The sequence below is a fragment of the Anopheles ziemanni genome, chromosome 2 (genome assembly GCF_943734765.1).
Source record: "Anopheles ziemanni chromosome 2, idAnoZiCoDA_A2_x.2, whole genome shotgun sequence".
NCBI classification, from domain to species: domain Eukaryota; kingdom Metazoa; phylum Arthropoda; class Insecta; order Diptera; family Culicidae; genus Anopheles; species Anopheles ziemanni.
Window position 1 is genome coordinate 1662352 of NC_080705.1, and position 23149 is coordinate 1685500.

At 48.2% G+C, this 23149-nt stretch overlaps 1 protein-coding gene across 1 annotated transcript in view; it reads left to right on the forward strand.

Annotated features, from left to right (window-relative positions):
* Nucleotides 1-12557: 12557 nt before the first annotated feature.
* Nucleotides 12558-23149, forward strand: part of LOC131282982 (lateral signaling target protein 2 homolog) — a 66023-nt gene continuing 55431 nt past the window's right edge. The window contains exons 1-2 of the mRNA XM_058312539.1: nucleotides 12558-12810; nucleotides 18471-18506. Coding sequence (XP_058168522.1) covers nucleotides 12558-12810; nucleotides 18471-18506 — 289 coding nt within the window. The remainder of the gene's footprint in view (nucleotides 12811-18470; nucleotides 18507-23149) is intronic.

The window sequence follows — 23149 nt, forward strand, 5'->3', positions numbered from 1 at the left end:
AAGTGGGTGGAAAAGCATTTTATTATTCTTTACTATATTCTTCGCCCGGATGCTTACTTTGGCTACCATTATTTCGTTCTTTATCACTCTCGCTCGTTCGGTGGAGAAAGGTTTTCCCGACCCATGTTCCCAAGTGCCCAAGGTTTTCCTTTCCACCAGAGCGGGTTGCTGTTCGTGCTGTTTCACTCGCATGGAAACGCCGTCAGATGCTGACGCCTGTAATCAAATGGGAAACGACGCTGTGTACGGTGTATGCTTGTGGTCGTAAGCAGTCCAAAAAGGATCCGACACGGATAGGCCGCCAAGAGAGGACATTATGCTGCTGCTGCTGTTGTTGTTGTTGTTTGGGGCTGGAGATTTTCATTTCCAAACGATGGTTGTATGATTTTTGTTCTTCTCTCTGTCCCCATCCCTACCCGGTTCCCGGTTCGATTTTCCGTTTCAAATACATTCAAAAGAGAAGAGTGTTTGATAAGCAGGACAGCAGTGGACCGGCCTTATCAGGAGGTCAACGGGGGAGCCAGAAGGAAGTGAGCGAGGAAAATGTGAATTTTACAAAAAGGGAGGCGTCAGCAGGAGTGGCACTGCTTTTTTTATGAAGCCACACCAGAGGAATAGAAGGTTGCTCTCTCTTTCTTTGTTTGAATTTTTGAATGTTCGAGGAATATGATTTTTTCACGCCCACTTCGGTTGACCGAAACCTTTGCCGGAAAGCCGAACAATGCTCCCGGGTCCTTAAGATAAGGATGGCTGGTAGGATCGTTGCCAATTGTGGAAAGGGAAAGTGTAGTCGGCAATCAGTATCAAAATGCAATCAACATTATCGCTTGACCGGTGAATTCATTTAATCAAACGGATCTCATTCGCACACCATCCACTAACCGGAAGCCAAGCCGCACGACGACGTTGTGCGAGTGAGAGATCCGAAGAATCGATAGGTGCACAGCTGGTATTATCCTGGTGAAAAAGCGTATACTATTCGGAGGACAAAAGCAACTGAAGTGACTTGAGTACGAAGGCCGATTAGAAACGGTTAGTAATAACATAATCGTAAACATGATTAGCTGTATTACTGAGTCGGCTCAAGTGCTTCATCTGGATGGTTTAGTCTTACTAAAAGGTTGATGAATCTTCCGAAAAGCGTTGTCTCGATTGGGAAAACAACAGTAATTAGGTTAAATAAATCGTTTCTAAACTCTCAACCTTATCGAAGAAATGATTTAAGGTGGTTTTGGGGAGAACTATTCGAAGCAGAAGAAAAACTTCTCCCTTAATTTCTTTTTCGCTTCATTGACTGTTGTATCATTTGAAAAGCTTCTCCCAGGCATTGTTCCATAATCCAAATATGTCAATTAGCGTCCATCGCAGTGGACGTTTAGCTTCTTCTTCTCTCGTTCACCGTTCGGCAAACTTTGCGAAGGCATATCATGAGAGCATGCTCCTTAACCTGGCGGCCTTATCATTAACCACCTGTCGATGTCGATCTGCCCGTCATCGACACCGTGGCGATGTTAGATGATGATGTTTGAGCACTTGTGCGCTACTGCCGACACGTGAGTAGCCTCCCCACGCTTCCTCGCCGTTGTCGTCGCCGAAGTTCCCGCGTTTAGTTCCGCATCCGGCTGAAGTAGTCGCTAAATACGCTTCCCGATAGGGATCCGGTCCCGCGGGGGTATCGGGTGCGAATGGGAGCGTCTTTGCCGTGTCGTCCTCATTGAAAGGAGATGAGCAGGAGAAGCGTTTATCTAAGGAGGCGATAAAGCGTTGCGTTAGCGTTGGCTTTTCCGGACTCCGGGGAAGGCGAAAGGAACGGCGCTGAACGAGTAGTGGTAGTAGTGATAGTATTAGAAGTTAGTGGCCAATGAATGGACGGACTCCGTCTGGGCCGGTCGGTTGGTTCCAGGGGCGCGAATCTTATACGCGCCGCCAAACCTTCGGGCGGTTTTTGGAACCCGAAAAAAAAGGAAGCAGCGAACCGGGGGGACAACAGAAATGAAGCACAAAAACACACACACTCACCCGCCCCACGTGTGTGGTGGAGGCGCTAGTGGCGGCTGCGGCAGCAACACAAACTAATAAAAGTAATAAAATGTTCTTTCGTCTGTTCCGTGTACGGCTTTCGGTGTCCAGCGAGCTTTTGGGTGGAAACCGACCGGAGGCACGGAATTATAGGTCAATGGCGTTTGACCGGATCGATAAAGCATTGCAGCAGCAGCAGCAGCAGCCTTCTGACACGTTTCTGCTGATGTTTCTTGCGCTGCCCAGCACTTGCGAGCTCCTTGACGCGAGTTTGTGTATGTGTGCTGCTCTCTAACCAAAGGCTTTATTTCGTAGGTCCGAGCTCTACGCGCTCTTAAAGTTGCATTAAAGCCTTTCCTTCAGGTTGGAGTCACTGCTCAAGGATGAATCTGAAGAAAATTAATGATTTCATTTGTCAAAAAGTGTAGAATTGCTTCTTCGCAAATTAAAATGTATTTTTCTGCATTCCAACTAATAAAACAATAAATCACAAATCCCACTCCCATAGAGCTCCTGTTTCAAGATTCAATATAGAAAAAATGGCTTACTATTCTTTTCAAAAGTTGAGGGAAAACCACAGTAACCCGTGGAAAACTTGTACGATTTCGAGGAAAAACGCCCACATCACAGGATTATTCACAGGAACTTCGGAGAATAGTAAAAATAATGAGTTATTGGAATAACCCAATTGGGCAATTTGGGTTCATCAGAGAGAAAAAGGAAAATCTTTTCAATTTTCTCCATTGTTTTGCCACACTGGGATATCCATAAAGTTTCCAATATGTTTTCCCAGCGTGCATGGCAGTCAGCACCAAACCCATAAACCCACCCCTTTTTTTCAACGTCGACCTGTCGAGTAGGACAGCCTTCCAACTAGTCTCCCTCTCTCGCTTTTTCCCGTTCGCGGCAAAACGCTGACTTATTATCATCTACTTAACATAAAACGCGCATACAATATCGCGCATTAGCCATCGCACCGTTGGCTCTGATTGGAGAATAATAATCTGAATATGATATTTCTCCCACCTTCGCATCGTTCCACCTTCTTGGGTTGGAAAATTTTCACCACCCCCTTTTTACCAACCCCCAGCCGAACGGTGCCAGCCCCAGCCTTCCGTACCCTTGCTGTGCTTATGTGTTTCGTGCATTATCATATCGCTCGCTTCGTCGATTTACACAAAATCCGAGCACGAGTGTGGTGGGGATCCCACCCCCTCCCTGCCCATGCTTTTGTATTTGAAAGTTTCCAACCCTCCGCGTCGCGCATATCAACCCTCTTGAGGCGAGCATATGCGTGTGTGTGTGTGGACCAATGGAACCGCTGTGGACTTCAAAGGCGTTTTAAAATTCAACGAAAAGTCCAACTTCCCCTCGATACATTCAATACCAACATGAACCGGTTGGGGTTTTTGGGGTGGTTTGTTTGTGTGTGCGATAGCCCCATGCTCCAAGTAGTCGATGGATTCTCCCTTACTCGCTCTCTCTCTCTCTCTCGCATGAAAATGAGAGAGAAATGTGAGCGAGAAAAGGGCTCTCTTGCGAGCGAGACTTTGGAAAAGCGAACGAAACTTAACGAAAGCCTCCGTTTTGAGGGTGTGTGTTGACGGGGTGGTGCACCCCTTCGGGGGGGTTTTTCGCACACCGTGATGAAGAACAACAACATCTTCCGATCGAGCCACCCCGCCCACTCTTCCTGCTCCCCCCCCCCCCTTCCCCTCCCCTACCGATGGAGTTCTTTGCGATTTTCTCGCATTTCGATTTTGCAGCCTTCCGATACAGAGGAATATATTTTAGTCCCGCTCGGTCTACGGTCGCTGGTAAACGCATGTGTTGTGAGCTTCCGAAATCGTCCTCGCGCCGCACCGAGTGCGTGTCCTCTCTATCTTCTTTCTCTCTCTATTTCGTTCCTTTCTTGTCGACGGTCCTGTTGCCATCCGTTACTGGCGTTATGCGATTGTAAGTATTCGTTTCGCATTGACGGTTCATTTCCTTTGGGACCACATCTGCATCTCTTGCCTCCAGAACCCGGGGGCCGGTTTTTCCGTTTGGCAAATTGCTCGTCTCTCTCTCCGCCACTCGCTTCTCTTCGCTAGTGATCCTCGTAACGGCCGACATTGTTTATTGTTTGAGCGCAAAACCACCGAGCAGCCATTGCGTCCCGTCGATCCGTCACTTCGCGTCGTTTGACAGTTCCATCTTCCCGGCGTTCCGCAAAGGTCGCATCCGCCCACCCTCCCACCCTCATTTTCCGTTCCGACGGGCATCTCTTTTTCGCACGTGCGAAACCGTCGCGAACGCGTGCGGGGAACGTTGGCTAACGCCGTTATCGCGTTATCGTGTGCGCTACTTTAATCGCACAACAAGCGTTACACGACGAAGGCTCATACACACACACACACACATACACCTGCCGGGAAAGGTGGCCACCGTCAACACGACCCTCTGCGCTGCTCTGCTCCATCCATCCATCGGTTCAGTCCGGTCGGTATTGAACTGAACGAAAGATCATCGACGAATTCCTTCGACTTGGAGCCCGCCGCGGAGCAGCGCGATTTTTGTTTTGGCCCGCGATCCGTGTCGTGTTGTGTGCGGTGTCTTTTCCGGTCGTTCCACGGAGCGCCGTGGCGGAACAAATGGTCTTCAACGCCGAGGGGCCGAAGAAAAGCGAGTGAGAGAAAGATAGAGAGGCACAAAGAGAGCGAGAAGGATTGCGAGCAACGGCGCGACGAAGAAATTAATAAAATTAACAAAATACACCGACCCGGCCAGATCGGCAAGTGCTGGCGGCGGCCAATTTCTGTGGTGGAGTAGTGTGTGACCAACTACAGCACATGCTATCGCGGCATTATCGGCGCCGGAATTGACACAAGCCACACTAGGAAACGGATACGACAACCCTCGGCCGTGTGATTCGATACGGATTTTGTGTGCTCATCAAAACAAGGATTAAAATCGACTTAAGAAGTGTCTGCGAAAGGCTTATGATAGCATGCAAAGTGTATGGTTTCTGCACCTGGCAGTAAAGAAGTAAAGCATCATCAAGATTTCCAACTTTCGTGAAGATAAACCAGTCAATCAAATCGCAGTTGTGATTCGTAAAGAGTTAGTGACTCAGTGAATAATCGGTGTGTTATTGATAAATGAAAGGTATAATTGAGTTTTCATAATAATATGTTCGTGCTCAATAGATAAGAAGAGTCAATAGTTCAATTTTCCAATACGGATACTATCTGAAATCAGAAAATCAATGAGGATTTAACGAAACAAACAGAATCCAAAACGTGTTAGTACATTACCGGACAGTGTCTTTGCAACAAAAGAAGTGAATTGTGGCCAAAATGATTCAAGTGAAACGAGTTGTTTGTTTCAAAGTGCACGATTGAAAAGCCGTCGGGAAAATGGTCAGACTCCAAACGTCTTCGGCGATGCTGCTGTACACTTTACCTTCGCAATAGCGCATCCCGATTCGTGTTCGAAAGTTCACCGGTAATCATACTAACGATAATTTAGAGCTATATTGCTTACGATGAAAGCTGACGAAGGTTGGAAAAAAGGGGAAAATGTCCCAATACAGGGGGAGCAAAAATAGGCTCTATTGTGCACCGCGTTGTCTGTGGGAACCGTTTTGTCGAGCAAATGTTTGTTGATTTATGCCACTAATAGAGGAATCAACGGAGGAATTGCGCTGGCCTGTGATGATGTTAAGCCCCATTTTTTCTTTTTGCTCATTGAGGAACGAAGATTCAGCCGTAATTCCAGCTGAGAAAATGTTAATGCCGTTCCAACGGTAGTTGTTTAAGTGTTTTATGCACTTTGAAATGTTGTCACCTGGTTGGTGTGAACACTTTTTTTGTGGAATGCAAAGACATCGTTGCAGAAAAAAGGTTCAAAAAGAGTTGTGACAGCGAAAAGGCTTTGCGACCGACCACATTAAGGCGGTATTTCGTTTGAATCTCATTTCACACACAGTAAAACATGTGGCAATAGTTGAAAAACGGCCTCCTTAAAAGTCAACGATTCTACCAAGAGCCGCTGTTTTTCCGACAACACAAATTCAAGGCAGTATTAAAGTCGCTCCGGCTCGGAGTAATTAATGGAAGCTGCTTGTGGGCTTCATTGAGAGACCGAAATAACCTACCACAATAATTTCTACGCCCACGGGCATCGCCCAGCGTTTCCTCATCAAGGTTCCAACCCCTCCTAACCTTTACCACCCGCTGCTGCTCCCTCGTTGTGCAATCAGCTGGCTTCCGGTTTCATCGATCGGACCAACGACGTTTTGGACATCGTGGTTTTCGTCGTCTTCGTCGGCGTCGTCATCGTTTCGTCACGCATGATTTCCTCCCACCCAGAATCCACCCGCCGCCGACCCGTTCGTCTTCCCACGCATCCCACTGCCACCTGGCAGGAGAGCAGGTCCTAGAACAAGGAGCTGCCGAAAATGGGGCTGCCGTTCGTGGGCAATCGGAAAAAGGGCAAGCCTCACTTTCCCCCGGTGGGGAGCTAGTTGTGGTTGTGGTTGTGTTTTTTTTCGAGTGTGCGGTTTCTTTCCGCCATCCCACAACGGTCAAGTGTTCGTACGAGAGCAGAAAACCGGCATCGGTATTTAAGGCAAAGGCTAATGATAACGACGGCTTCCGAGAGGCGTCTTAGACCCAAGCGCCATCCGTCGCCGTCGGCATTGGCATCAGTTTCGGGCATCCCGGATTCGACAGATGGCTTTGGTACGTTCGTGTGTGTGTGTGTGTGTATGTGTCTTTACGGCGAGAGAAAGACCGCAAAGACGTAAGATGGAGCCATTCAAGTCGAACCGGCCCTCCGGGGCGGACACGATGAAGATGAGGCGGAGGAAAAATCCGCGTAAATAGCCAACGGGAAGATTCCCTCGTCGCCGTCGTCATCTCCTCCATATCCTCCGGAGGAAGTGTTGATGACACCGACGTCATCGACGGTGATCGGCGAACGTCATTTCCATGAGCATTTGGGGCGAGTTTTCCACACGCAACTGACTGTTCTAATCGTTATCAGGCCTGCGCCATTGCGTCTTGCGGAAAAAGTGCTCGACTCGTGGCACGTTCCTTGGAAGCGAATATTTTGGGGCAACTTCGTTTCGTTCAGCAACAACGTCTGATGATTCGCCTCCGGTTCATTTACCGACGAGAACTCAAAGAGTCAGGCGAAGAGAAGACGCGTACTACGACGATGATGGTTCGCTGATGACGACACCGTTCTTCTCGTTCGCAGCATCCACCTGCACCCTTTCCTCCCATCCCAAACCCACTCCAAGACGGTACATGAAGATTAAGACGACCCCGAAAGCCTCCATTGGCGTCTTCTTCGCCCGTTCGATATCGATTGCCTTTTTCTTTTCAAGGTGGCAGACGAAAGTACGAACATGCTTCAAGGTGTGTTCCTTATCAGCCAGCTTTCCCTTCGCCTGCCCTCCGGCTCTCTTAACTCTTTCCCGTCCCCTTCCCCCATCGCCGGTCCCTCAGGTGTCGTTGATTGCCCTTGCGCCGAAAGGAAGACGGTCGGTCGGTCGATCGTTCTTGAGCCAAGACAAACACTTCCCGTTTCGCTTTGGCGCAGCAAGTGTTCGGTAAAGTTGCCGTTGCTTACGGGCCTCGGAGGGGGGTAGTGGAGGGGTGGCCATGATGGGTGGAGGATATTTAGTAATAAACTTCCACGACACACTTTGTGTGTGCCGTGTCAGCTTGTTAGCTGTCACGTTGACGTAGAATTTGAATTATCATTTGAATAGTTTTGGGTCGGCGAACACTCTTCGCTCTCACTTCCCCATTCCTTTTCCGGCGTTTTTCTTTGCGTTCGTCTTTTCGCTTGTCGATAATTGTGGGCTGCGCTCCGGTGTTGTAATGGATTGAACTTTAATTGATAAATGTTGCATGCTTATCTTTGACAGTTTGGTGGCAAACAGCGAAACATTTCTGTCATCATCTGCGCATACGCGCCTCAAAAAATGACAAATTGCTAACATTTTGGGTTACATCGTGCGGTGTTGGCTCACACCTGACGAAGCCTGGCACTTTCCTATGGCCGGAGGTTGGTCCATAAAATGGAATACGCCGTTGGTCATCCAAACCGATCAAACACCTCGGCGATCTTTATCTCCGCCCGAATTTGCGTTTGTTTATGCCGCAATGATTCTAGACTTTTTCCCTCCGATTATGGTGCAATCGAGGGTGCCATAAATAGTTCCGACGCCACGGAGCCGTATCTTCTTTTTTCACGTGGACAGAAATAAATCAATCAATCGCTATTGAGATAATAAAAAAAGAAGACAGCGCAAGTCGCACGTATATACTTCAAACTAACCTATATTGATACGATCGGGCAAACCGGAACGAGAGAACGATGGTAGTTAACCTGGAAAACCACGATAGGGTATTCAAACATACCTCCCAAGGGAGGGAACAGGGGAAGCGGGTAGGCTAGATTCAAATCTTCAAAGGTGATATCAAGCACGGCATGGAAATGTCTTTTAAATTGGCTGACAAAGCCGCAAACCTTATCACCTTCTGTCAGGAAGTGACGGTTGACAACGCAAACAGCGAGCAATGAGTCAGGTGTCGTTAATAATCGATGACCATCTTTTGACCAGGAACTGAAGTTACTACTCTTAGGAGGCTAAATTTATGCACTCAATACAGTTAGTGACGTGTCAAAAAATATTTCAGTTCTATCTCGGAGCGTGTGGTTCCCGGCGTTACCGATCCGGCCTACGGGTTTTCGGGGAACCACACAATCTTTAATGGCACACCGATTGATTTCTATTTTAAACAGCTCGATAACGCGCAGCAAACAAATACGCAAAGCTCTAACCGGCCCAAGGTTGATAAGCACAAGCCACTCTTGCCGAAGGTAATGAGGGTCCATGACTTGGAAATTTCGCTGCTCGGCAATGTGACATGAAGGCAACCGGAAAGCGAAAGCGCAGAAACAAAAACACAACGAGTCGGGTTGCTTTGGTCTAATCTTGGACCTGAATTGCCGAATAGGATTTATCGGGCCACTCGAGGAAAGGAACACTGTGACTTTGAAGCGCGGGAAGAAGTCGTTTCCTCGGGAAAACCATCCCTCAAGAAGCTCAAGCAGAGCGCCGTGGAGGGAGTAAATGTATGCATGTCATGCTGTGTAGGACCATGTCCCCACGATGTGGGGAGCGATCGGCATCGCGGTGGTGATGATGATGATGCGTCCGAAAATGGGAGCATATTTTTGGGGAACTTTGCTTATCTAAATGGCCTCTAATCCCGATTACGATATCAGCCCACCACGGGAGGAAAAGCGCCTGCTCATTGGGTGGCGTTACACCGTGGCCCTTATCGTGCGTGGATGCCCTTCTCTTCCCCCTTCCCGGGGCTGGTGATTGATTAATTCATTCGATTGTTTGTTGCCGGATTAAACTTTTCTCTTCTGGGAGAACGAGGCGATTCTGCTACCGGCGAGCGGGTTGCTTTTAAAGTTGAGGAAAACAGAAGGGAAGTTTAGGCAGCGAAAAGGTTTTGATAAACGCTCATCGTCGTGCCCCGTCCGGACGTTTCCATCTGCACGTGTTTAGATTAGCCCGAAAAGGATCCTTATCTTATTCAATTCAAATTCGGTTCTCAACGAGAAAAAACAAAACGAACTTTTGTGCCGGTGGTACAATTTAATTTCAAACCCTACGAACTCCGCTGACGCTGACGCTTTCGCCTCCTCAATACTAATGTAATTAATGCACTTATTGACTGCACCCGTTAGGCTCAACCCGCGCACCCTCTCCTGTCCCTGGTCGGTGCTCGGTGCCTTATAATTAATTCAATTAACACCAACCAACGCGCGGGTTTTTTTCGGTTTCGGCAGCAGAGAGCTCGCTTCCCCCGCTAAACGCATATAAATAATAACTCCAGCGACGAGCAAGAGAGCCCACCTGCTTCTTCCGGCATGCGGCCTGAGAAATCCGCCCAACATTCATAAATTCATCCCACAACGCGGGTTCGGGCACGCTAATCATCACCGTTCCCTTTTTTCGTGTTGTGTTTTGGCTTCGAATACATACTGTTTGACCCGCGATTTGGATCAACACTCATAATTTTCACCTTCTACCTTCTGCTGCCGGAGGATTTGATCTTCCGCTAATCGAGCGGTTGGAAAAGTGGGCCCACCGTCTTGTTGTTCTTATTGAGGGAAGATGAAATGTTCTATTAACATATCTATCGGTGACTGGGTTTTTGGGGCCTTTCTCGACTGCTTGCCTACCGGAACGGTTGCTTTTTCCTCATTTCCCGGCGGCTTGTGTTCTGTTTTGCTTCTAGTTTTGGGAAACAATTATTACGAAACATTGTAAATTAGAATAATTGCCATCAATTACTGCCGCCCGAATATGAAGGCGCAGGTGAGAAGCGTCATGTAAAGAGACGAAAGAAAGGAAAACGAACGAACGAATGAAACGAGCGAAGAGGAGAGATGGATGCTTCAGATGTGGTTTGTAATATTTGGACTTTCGCATAATTTCGTCCAAGATCGTTTCCCAACTTCCGCCACCATCCCGTGAAGCAGCGGGAATTCGGCGGCCCGATGGCCAATACTGTTTTAATAACATTGAAATAATTTCCCTCCACGGCTTCGGTGATCCGGCCGGGCAGATTGTGGTCACCCTTTCGGGGGGAGGGAACGGAGGAACGTAAGTAAGAGAAGTATCTCAAAATAATAAAACGAGAAAATAACCCACCGCTGTTGATGATCGGCGACGAAACGCCAGAACTATCGCGTTTCCTTCCCATCAGCCTCCGCAGGCCAGAGATCTCGGCACAATTATTGGACAAAGAAGCAAAAGGCAAGTTCCGTTGATTTCCGGCGATTTCCGGTCTACGGCTCACGAAAGGCTCTCGGGGCGGGGGGTGTTCCTTCGCTCCCTTCGCAGGAGACACGTTCCGGCACTAATCGATTAATAGGGCCCGCGAGGGGTACGCGGGAATGTATGCGGGCGGGGGGTATCACATTTTCTCACGTCGGAAACGCTGTTCCCGGGCCGGGTTCGCGATCGCGGAGGGAGAAAAAAATATCAGTCGGCTGTTAGATTGATCAATTATTAATTATTTATGCAAAATTTTCTCACTTACCGACACCAGCATAACAAAAAAAAAAACACACGAACGAACCCCGCCGAGTTGGCCAAAAAATCTACACACAAAACGTTTCCTAACACGTTGCTTCCGTTTTCTCACGATCCACTAAGGCGTGAGATGCACAAAAAATAAGATTCTTCGGGGGGTTTTAGTTGTTTTTTTTTTGCGTGGAGGGAAATGATTGTTTTGGATACTCGTGTGATGCTTATTACATGATCGACGTTAATCGAATCGTAATTCTTCCCGGGTGTTTTTCGTTAAATTTCCCGAACGCATGCTGTGTATGGCTTGGGGTTTGTTTTTTCCTCCCTCCAACAACGTGTTCTTTATTTCTCGTTCGGTTCGAGGGCACAATGTAGCTTTTTACCATCCCTTCCTGTCCATGCCTTAACGTTCTCGTCGATCGAGCCGAGCCCCGTTTGATGTGACGGTAATTTGTTTATTGGAGTACAAAATCAACTGATAAAGTCAAGTTCGATTGTGACACATTTTTTCCACGTAAGAAGCTGATAAGAACGTGACGATGATGAATAAACCATTCGCTGCTCAGAAAAAACGCGAAGCCATCGATTCTTATCGCCAACGACGAACCATGACGAAGGCGAAGACGTTGACGAAAGCGATGAGGCATGAAGCAAACACACAGGTTGAAGTACTTCACTTCCTATTAAACACACAGAAATAAGCATGGACCGACCCGGGAGCGATTTGAAATATGTTTAGACCCCAAAAGGGACGAAATGAAGGGACACCAAGGATCGTCCTCGATCGATAAAGCCGAACTCAGGAGTACGCTTTATGACAAGATACATCATCCTGCCTTCCCTCCAAGGCATCCTTTACGTATGCTAATCGATTTAGGGCAGGTGTATTTGGGCTTTTGGAAGGACCTCGTGGCTAAGCAGCGATGTGTTAGATTAACCGGTCAGTAGCCTTTAAGGTCTTCTGTCCTTTCCATTCTCACCTGCTGCTTCCTGAGGTTTGGTTCATTTGCTCGTTATCCCCTTTCGAGTGAAGTAAAAGAGGCAAGATATCATCGCGAATGCTCGTAAATTATGATTGATGTAAATATTAACCAAATGAAGAGCTCACCGTTTGTTGTGGCCGGCGTCTTTCTTTCTTTTCCCCCCTCTCCGTTCCAGCGCTAATGTGAAAATTATGAAGACATCAGTGATATGCCAACCCACCGGCCGCTAATTGAGACCGCGCGCCCTGTGAGTGTCCTGTTGCGTTCAACCGGCGTCCATCCTCGGGATGGCGCATAAACTCGAGTGACAACCAAGTGTGTGTGCGCGTGTGCGCGACGAAAGAACAAGACAAACACCCAGCCCAGTGAGAAGGAAAACCCAAACCAACCAACGGTGTAAAATCGATCGCGGCATCGAGTCGCGTCCGCGCTTCGTCCTGATTATGCCGCTTTTGGTTGCTCCGAGAAGTTCGCATGGAGTGGCCCTCGTAGACCACCATCATCTTCAACGCCAGCAGCAGCAGCAGCAGCAGCACCAAGACACCCTTCTTCACCAGCGACGCGTTCCGGAACCGTCCGTGGAAAGTGCGGCCAGCTCGACGATGTCCAAATTTAAAGCGTCCTCGCGGCATTCGCTGTACCGTCAGTTTTACGGTGGCGATGAGTCGCCGCCTTACGACAAACCGGAAGATTCAGGTAAGAGAGAAAGAGAGACGAAAGTCCTTCCGAAAAAACACCCTCCGACATTCCGATGCGTCGACTCCCGGGAGACAAATTCCTCCTAAATCATCTACGAGTCTATCAAATAATCGTTTTAAAGTCATCGACGGTTCCGGATCCGGGAAGGGACGCACGAAATTGGGATTTGTTTTCTTAAACGCTTCCCCCCTTGTTTTCATGTGCCTTAACCCTTTCCTTTTCGGTGGCCGTGTTTTCCTTGACGTTTGGCTCGTGTCAGCAACAGCGACGCCTTTCGATCGGCTCAATATGGTTGTGGCTGTAGATTGCCGTGTTTCGCCGGGGATCACACTTGCATTCATGTGACATCATAAAAGAACCGACTCCGGAGGGAGGAAAGGGTGATTCCTTACGGTCGGGTCCTCACGTAAGTGTTTTCCTGTTTTCCTGTAGCGCCGCCTTTCACGCTCAAGTGAACACGCGCGCGCAACAAGGATGCGAACAAGCGCTCGGGGGGAAAAAAAGGGGTGCGAAATGGAAACCCTTTTTTGTTGCTGCGGCACGAGCGCCTGATTTATTTAGGAACCGAGCGCCTTTTGCGAGAGTCCTTTTTGATGAGAAGGACGTCGTCAGCCGACACTCGAAAACCCGGGGGTTGACTGTGATTGCGTATTTCCTTCCGCTTTTCCGCCTTTGCCGGCCAACGAGGTGCCATCGCAAAATCGTTTATTATGTTAAGTTACCAAACCGAGGGCAATCGAGGCAATAATGTTCCACACCTACCCTCCTCCCCCTTCCTTTGAGACTCCTTTACGTTGAAGTAGGTGGAAGGCACGAACCATCCAAAAAGAAAGGAAGGAAAACCCTCCCGAGAAAAGGGGACACACTGGCACTGGAGTTATGTTTTATGGTGAACGCCTCGTGCTAGTGTTCGGGAAAATCCTCCCGCCAAAGGGGGAAACCCGTGAAAAGGAATTTGCCTTCAGCTTTCCCTTTTCCTTGGTTCCCGGGGACCGTTTTTATTATTATATGATTTGATGCGAATTCCACCCGGTAGGAATTGAATCGTTGACGGAGTGAAGTTGTTCGATTGAAAACTTTTCTTTACCGAACGGCTAAAAAGGGTGCATATATTAGGCTTGGGATCCTTGAGCGATTTCTTCGGGGCGTTAGTGTGTGTGCATGGTGGTGATGATTGTTGTTTAAATAGAGTGCTGTATGGCACGCCCCAGTTCGGAATTTAATTCCCCGCTGAGGTTGGTTTTCTGTCACTCCCCGTGGGGATTCGCAACCGCAGCCGGGAAAAGTCGTGGGAAATTGTCCTCAACAAGTGGTTTGAGGCTTTTTTTTTCGGGAAAAAACTCGATTTGTTCCGGTGATTTGCATCGTCACCGAGTGTTGCAATTTGTAAGTTTTACATTTATGAACATCGGACTTTGTTTTTTTATCTGGCATTTTTCCCTAAATACGCCGTAAATATAACACCTGCTCGGCGGGATGGAAACTTACCCAGCATGGAGTGATGGACATTGAGTAAAAAACACTTCACTCTCCGCTCCCCGGAGACGTCTGACAGTGACATGGGTTGGGATGGGTTGCTTTTGTTTTTCCATACCGCGTCACACAAACCGAAGAGATTGATAAAATCTTCCAGGCAACTAGCTCCGCACGAAACTAACGCATCATCGTTCCACCTCGGCTCGGGCTCGAGGGCCAATTAGCAGTTTTGCGGGATTAACATGGGCCCATGGCCTATGGTGGGACGCAGGTGGGAGTGTCAGAGTTTGATCCGAATCTGAGCCGTTTAAAATTCATACAACCCCCGGGCTTCTCATATCGGATCGGAGTCATCGAATCATCCACGCTATGCTGCACTCGCTTAACATATCATTTGCATGCCTCTCTGACTTTGGTCGCTCCACCCCCAACCACCCCCAACCGTCGGGGATCCATCGTCAGCGTGGCGCAATTAAAATATCGTTATGGCAGGAGGAAAAACAACACTGGAAGAAAAGAAACCCAACCGCAACCCCCCCAATCCCAACCCGCTCCATTGTGTACCGTTTTCCCGGTGGCTCCACTTGGATCTTTTTTCCACCTGACAAGAAGAGGGAAAGGATGGGGGGTGAATGAGTGAGTGAAAACTTACCTTTATTAGCTGCTCCTCTTAAGCAAACATAACACTTTCCTCCAGCACCGTTCGCGTCGCTCCGGGTTTGCATAGTGCGCTATCGCTAGGACAGGAATGGTCTTTTCCCTTGCAAGAAAGAGAAGGAGAGAGAGAGACAAACTCTTGGTAAATGACGCGAAAGCACCGCCGAGCAAAAATAACGATAATTAACTCACATTACATTCCGAAAAGTTCGCTCCACCGGCAGCATCGGCAAGCTCGGCTCAGCTCAGCTCAGCCACCACCATCACCTTCCTTGGTTGCTTGCTTAATTTAAATACTCACACACCCCTGGAACACCCCCTACCATCTTCCGCCCTCCTCCTCCTTCTTTGGGGGTGTGTATTTGCAAATACAAAAGTGTTGCCGCAAACGGCGCCGGTTTAGCCGATGCACCTCGACTGCAGCATGGCTAGTTAAGCATGCATAACTGCACTTGCCCAGGCAATGCAGAGCTAAACCCCCTCCGTCCTTTCCCAGTGTGTGTTTTCATCCCTTCCTCCCCTTGCCCCTTCGATCGAAGGCGCCTCTGGTGCCGCACAATGACTTAACAATATATAGGGTAATGAATAAAAAATAATAAAAATTAATTTAGTCCCTCGCTTATGGCGCCGTTTCGTTCACTGGTTAGCGCCTTCGCTGTGTGTGTTTGTGCGCGCACTTTTCTGGATTAATTCTGTTCCCGTCCCCTTCGCCTCGCTGTCGGTAGAGAAGAGACTTATCTTGTGGCTCAAAAGGGCCCGGTAAGACATGAACATTCCTCGGAAGTGTTTAGGTGTTTTTTGTACTGTACTTAACCTGGGTGCTTTTTTGTTTTAATCGAAGAAGGAGTGAATGAAGAGTATGCACAAAAAAAGGCTTCTTAACTGTGTTCATTTGGCCACACACGGTGAAGATTTGTTTTTGCCGGAAGAGAATGAAATGAAGGAATGCTAATAATTTTCTGTGGACAAAATTGTTACTTTCTAGAATTAATTAAATTGCAACAAACGTGACACTCGATGCTCTAAATAATACTCAAATGGACATAATCTTGCATTGATAAGCAGTTTCGAAAGCCACGGAAAGCGAAACGGGACCAAAGATCCGATCCGGCGACACTTTTGCATGTCATTACGACAAATTTTCGCCCGAAATACACAAAAGGAAAAGGTCCGGCGATAGGTATGGTCGTAATTATAGCCTTCGAGGTTCGAGGCTCGATAATGATCTCGTGATGTCACGCAATTATATGTTCACTCAGTTTTTTTTTCATCTCTCCCATACGTCCCCCACTTTCCTCCCGCCGAGCGGAACGATCCGATGCCGGTGACATTCAAATGAGAAACAAAAGGAGATGGAAGGGTCAATTAGGCCCTCGGAAGATTTCTCCAAGGTAGAGAAGAGGGCTTGAAGAGTAGGAGGAGGCGGAGAGGGAGGAAAAACTAAGTCCGTGACCCTTTCGTGTGGGCGACAATCAACGCTGCGTGTGGTTTCGGAGATGTGACAATTTGTGACACTGTCTTACTTTGAGCCAAGGGGGTTTTCCACGGAGAGAAGGCTAATGTAAATTCGAATCGAGTAGGAATGAGTGTGCCGTGCGTCTGTCGAATGATTTTTCACCATTCTTTTCCACCATTGTTTCACGCTGACCGCCCGGGCGGTCGCGGCTTCCCAGTGTTTTCCGGCACGGAACGGTGGGCTGAATAATTGCTTGTACTATTTGACAATTTTTATTCCACTTTTGTCACTTCCTCGTCGTTTATCATTGTCGCGTTTGGAAAAAACACAAAACACACATACGGACATAAAATTTGTTTCCGAACAACGCGTGCAAGAACCTCCCCGTGGCTCGATTCCTTTTCGCGGGGGGAGATCCCGTCTTGATGGGAGAGAAATTATTACAAGCCCATAAAACCGGTCCGCAAAGTCGTAACAATCACCTTCTCGGGGCCACTGGAGTGGTCGGCTTAGGCGCCTCTGCGCGATGTCGTAACGCCACGGGAGCCCGCGCAGGGAAACCCCGATCACCTGGCCAAGATAAGCCTGCCCTGGAGCAGGCCCCGGGTTTTGGGGTGGCGCGCGCGATCGCTCGGGTGTGTCGTTAGTCGTTAATTTGTCGCCTTCGGAATGTGTCAGGGCAGGGAAAACTCCCCGACCGCCCCGCTCGACCATATGTTAATGTGGCACTAACAACGTTTCGAGGCCGAAACTCGTTGACGAAAATAATCTGTTTCGTTTCCCGATTCCCATTTCCTTTCCGATCGCGCGGCCGTGATTATTTATTTCCCGCCCGTTGGGTTCGTTGAGCGAGAGGGGGGGGAAAGCCCGCCACGGAAGAGGCATTTTATCTCGATTGCCCGCCGATCTCAGCACATTTCATCGCGCAGCGCGTGAAATTAGAGGTGTAAAATTCCTGTTTTGTAATTGTGGCGCTCCCAAACATCCCAATTCGAGGAAAATTGGACGGCACACCATATCGCGGATCGATCGTGTAAATCTCGGGCACGAAATTAGCGTATTAATCTTGTCCGTCTGTCCACCAACTCGGACGGTTGGTCGAAGTAGAAGATGTCTGCCTGCTTCCAGCTTCCAATTCCGACGTTCTGCTGCTGGTGTGTTGAATATTCAAATTTTAAATTTGATTCGAGTCATCATCATCACCATTTATCTCCACGAGCAGAGCTACCAGCAGCAGCCTCCGGTGGAAGACGAATTGGACGATTGGAAGGCGGGCGACCCGAGTCGCGGGTTTTCGGTTCCGTTCCATTCATTCATGTCCGGGCGAAGCGCCAAGGAAGCGGCCGAAGGAAATTGCTTCTGTTTGCGTTCTCACGGGCCCCCGGCATTCGTGGCTCGTGGAAAGAGATTAGCCTTCTCGCTTTGGGATCTTCGCCCCCAGGGGGGGGGGGGGGGGGGGGGTGAAGCTGGTGGTAATAATTTCTACCAAAGACCTGGCGTTCGTTCCGCCATCACTCGGTCTCGGTTACCGATCGCCAACCCGCGGCGTAGTTTAGTTTTAATATTTGAATATGCCCCTCTCGCCGACGAGGGAGAAAAACGGAAAGAGATCACTCCCAGGGCGGCGAAGTGTCTTGGGAGGGAGGGAGGAATTGATGACGAGATTTTCGAGCCCCTCACCAGACCAGAGCTCGCTCGGTTGTTACCGCTCGTATTGTTGACGATAATTACGATAATTTGGAACTTCCTGCCGCAACCGATTTGTCCATAGATTTCACGACAACAGTACGATAATCTGAATCTGGACCAGCGCAATTCGATGGCATATGTGTGTGGAGATGTGGATCGTTCGTCTCGGAAGCTGGGGAATGGGAAAGGCAAATTACCCCACAGAAGGGGCAGCAGAACGAGAAGGAGGAGTTGATTTTTTTCTCGAACGAGAAGAAGGAAAACCATCGACAAACTCGTGGTGGAAGTCGGCTGAATGTGTTTATTTGTTTATTGTTTTGTATTTCAACTGCTCGGATGTATTAATAAAAATTCCTACCTCTTTTTCCTTTCTGCACAGAACCTGCGGAACCGGAAGCGCGCGAAAAACCGTACGGTAAGTAAATTCTCTCCAAACGTGAAAATCAGCTACGATGAGCTCCGACGAAGGGGTGAATTGTGAATCACTTTTGTGTGGAAAATGTAAAAAGTAATTACAAAATCGAAAGGCGCAGATGTGCGAGGCTCGATAAGGCACGACAACACGACAAACGGCGAGAGACCAAGCCTTCGTGGGTGGAATTGCTTTTTCGGTGAGAACCCAACCCCTCCCTACCTTCTTCTCCCATTGTCAAAGATTTTGAGGTCGTGTGATTTCCTTGCGAGGTTGCTTTTCCCCCCCAAAAAAAAAAGCGTCGCCAGCCAGAAACGATAAAGTTCAGGCCAAAAAATAATCTGCATACTCCATCGGTGGAACCGAGGGGTTCGATCGATCCGATCGCGGGAGGATGTTTTCTCGTTACACGCACGCGAGCCCATGGGAAAACCCCTGGTGAAAAATGGACACGATTCGCGCGCGCGCGCGCAAGGCTCGAGCGAGGAAAAAATGAAAGAACGTCGCGGGTTATTGTTTCGTTGAGTGAGGGTATAATTTTTATAACGCTAGCGGGACGCGGAGGGAAATATGCTTTGGCAATAATGCACTCGCGCTGCAAGTAAGTAGTGCAGCATCGGCGAGTTGCATCAGAGCCTCCTTCGGTTCGGGTTTTTTTTTTTGTGCCTCGGAACCGCGAGAACGGCGCGATAAAGAGAATGAGTGAATATTATTTTTAATCACAACATCGCGATCGATTGTTTCGAACCGTAGGGGGGAAAGAGGAGGAGAAAGGAAGCAGCAGCGGGAGGCCAAGCACCATTGCACCCTGAAGTGCATCCTTCCTTGCTTCCTTCCTTCCTTCCTTTCGGTCCCTAGTTCGTCAGCGTCGTTCTTGGCGAATTATTTATTTTTCATTTTTAAGCTCCACGTTTTACTTCCACAAGCAAAATGACTATGACGATCGCTTTTTTGTTCCTTCGACGGTGCACACGGTCGTCCTTCGTCCTCCGTTACCTATCGGTTACTCATCGCAAGGATAATGAACTTGTTTTTAGTGCGATTTAATGGACCAAAAGGCGAAAGGGATTTAAATTTAATAATCATGATGCACCAGCGCAATGGAAGATGGCTCTGAGCCGTTTGGTGGAATTAAAGAAAAGAGGGTTTTTCTCGAACCGCGCGTTTTCCCTCCTAATGTGGCGTCCTCTAACACCAGTGCCAGCTGTCCGGCTTGAGCTGCGCGCTTCATCATTTTGGCACTGGCACGAAATTAGCAAGTAAGCGAATATTAAATGTGATTATTATTTGCTCATTTTCTCCCGGGTGACGGGCTCGCGATCCCTTCCAAGCAAGAGCCCACAATAGGACCCTCCCGTCCCCCTCCCCCTTTCCCTCCACTTTGCCGCCGAAGATCATGGGAACCTGATAAAACGAATCATGCACGCCATGGTGGCGTAGATGCAATTGAGTTCAGAAGAGAGGGAGAAAGAGAAACATTGGATGGATAAAAAGTTAAATAAAAGTAAAATGATCGATGCTGGTGAATATGATTGTTGTTACTGTTGATAGTGTGCGTCCTGCCATCCTGAACCCCCCCGGGCACTCCTCCGCTTTTCCCGATCGTTTCGCGGCGTTTCTACAAAAGCGGCTCGAAATATCACAGTTTAATGAATTCATTTATTATTTAATTTGAAGTTGTAATTTGTAATAATGTGCAACAAAGCGCTCGCCCGGTTGAATTGCAGCTGGTGCACTTCTTCTTTCGCTGAGCAGCGCAAAAAAAAGAGAGATGGGAAAATGATCTACGAAAGTTATTTTTCCTGCCGCTTCGGATTCGGATTCGGTTTTTGCAAATGTTTTGACAAACTATGTGTTTACCCGTTCGCCGCCGCCAGCAATAAAAAGTCACTTAATTCAAATTATGATTTATGCTGCGGACTGTTTTGCTGCAGTTGCACCGTTTCTTCTTCCAGCGCCGAACAAAAATATCGTTCTGATTTTGATTTGAGTCCTTAATTTGCCGCCTTCGGGGATTATCACGCTCTCTCTCCCTTTCAAAAGGCGCTGGGCCGTCATAAATATTTTGACAGTTGCTTAAGTAAAGTTTTATGGCTCTATCCGTGGCGCGAAGGTGATCGCTTAGGGCGCCTTAAGGAAAGGATCGCCGGCAAGCGCCATCGCATTACGGCTTTTCTTTGAGGCTCCAGCGGGACTCTTTTTTCCTCGTTGCTCGGGCGGACGATAATGATGGGCGCATTATTAATTTGAAGTCGCGAGATGAAGGAAGGCGCTGGTGAATCAGTTACCGGCACGACGAGAGACCGATGACAACGTGGGTTCGCCCTTGAACATTGGCTACATTGTAGGTTTTTCGCTTCGCTCGGTAATAAGGAGATTTTTTCCGGTATTCCACACCTTGCAGGATTGGTTTATTTTTTAATTAACGGTTGATACGAAAAAATATTCATCGCTTATATAAGACGGACTTCACGTCGCACATTCACCAAACATGGTTCGATTGGGCAAAGTGCGAACTTATTGTACCTTAAAACTGGATCGTCACGCTGTATTGTAATCTCCATTCGGTCCATTTCTACCTCCCAGAAAGGGGAAGCGCTTATAACTGTTTTGCTCCAGAAAGAAAACAGAATACGCAACTGTTGCTTCCCAAGATGTTGGCTGAGCGTAGAAAGCAAACTCCCCAAAATAAGAGAAAAAACTGATTGCCACCGAAAAGCCAACCACCAAACCACAAAAGCGACCATGTGGTTGCTTTTCTTTAGCCTCCGACTAGTTTTTTTTCTAGCACATTCTCGTGGAAAGCCTTTAGAGGAGCCCATATTCAACGGTTGGCATGACTGAGAATTGGCTAAATTTTTCCACATCATTTCCGATTTAATTCAATCGACCCGGCGTCTCCCACCCCCTCCTTCCGTTGCCGGTTTGCCAGACGATGAGAAGTCGTCGTGCTGGGTTTTTCATTCATCCGTTACCGGGGCCTAGGGAAATTCCGTACGCCCGAAGGCGTCTTCGACGAGGGGCTGCATTTTTCCTTCCACTCGCTTACGATGATGATTTTCAAATTCGGTTCGTCGCCCGAATGAGGGGAGGAGGGAAGTAGAAGGTAGCGCCGGCGCCTCGCGTCAGAAACCGGAGCATTCGGTTCACACGAACCTGCCTCGAGGTGGGCAGCCAAATTTTTCGAACACAAACCTGCACTGTCTCGCGTTCATATGAATATTTCTCACTTTGATTAAACCCCAAACATCCTAAAGGAAAGGCACCGGCTTCTTTGTTTACGTTTTTCGATTAATGCCGCCCTACATCGGGCTCATCTTTTCTTTCATCCCGAACCGCCAACCCGATCGAAGATTCACTTTGCCTCTCGGCAGCTTCGTCACATCGATCGATTTTCAATCTGTTCATGATTATCATCGCCGTCATCATCATCGCCTTGCCTTGGGCTCCGATTAGGGGTGGATCCGGCGAGCGGTAGTTTAATATCAAACGACGGTATTCATTCATACATTGTGGACGCGGAGGTCGCCTCCGTCTGCTGGAGGCTATTTTCTTTCAATGGCATGTTTCATTCTTGAGTTTCAGACCCACGTAAGATTGCTCATTCATCCATCGCTATGATTTGTGCCTTTATTCAAATAACGGATGCAGTCGGATGCCTGTTTTAATTATAATTCCATCGGAAGACGCTTTTTCCTCTTCCTAGCACACAGCACGTGCTCTGCAGAATGGTTTAATTGAAGTGCACGACACAATTAATTACCCATTTTGCATGCAATTAAAAACCATTTGCATGCATCGTTGTTCACTTCAGCTCTTGCGGTAACATATTTTAAAAAGTTTGGATTGAAACCAATCAACGTTCTCTTTTCCAGTCCGTTCGAATGGCATACAATTTCCACTCGCCAATGATTTGATCACCGATTGCAACATATGCATCAACTATGACTAATAAGTCGGCATTGTTCGAGTGTTCGAGCCCAAGAGACACTTTACGGAACGAATTCGCTGGTGTGTGTGTGGTAAGACGCAATCCATTTCTTAACCCTTCCGTCCGTGATCGACCACTTGAGCGTGAAATTATAACAAGCGTCTATTGTCGGGGTTGGGAAATGATTGTTCTTTGTCGCTTTGTGGAGAAAATTCTTGGCCTTAAGCAAGCAACGAACCTAAATTACTGATTTAATACATAATTGCAGTTTGATTGCGATGGAATTGTGCTCGGAACGAAAGGCTCATTATGCAAACAAGAATCGCCTGACTTTGGCACGTGCCACGGGGGGAAGAAAAACTTCGAGCCCCAAACGACCGCTGCCAAAGCATCTTCAGAAGGCAAAAGTCCGGTCCGGGATGGAGCCTTCAAGTATTCGATACCAGCGTTGCAGATTGAAGATTTGTGCGCTGCCCCGGAGCGACCATCCATCGTCGCCTTCTGCCAACAGAAGCAGCAGCTGCATTTCACAGCTCCGCCAGCTCCATATGCACCTCTGCCTTCGAGTTCCTTCCCAAACCGGAGTGTAATGGCGACGGCGAACGACTCGGCTCGGCTCGTGTGTTGCCTCCGGCGGTCAACATCGTTTAACAACGCAATCAATGCACTTTGCATCCTTTCCGCAGACGCCCTTTCGACGCACATTAACCGGAGA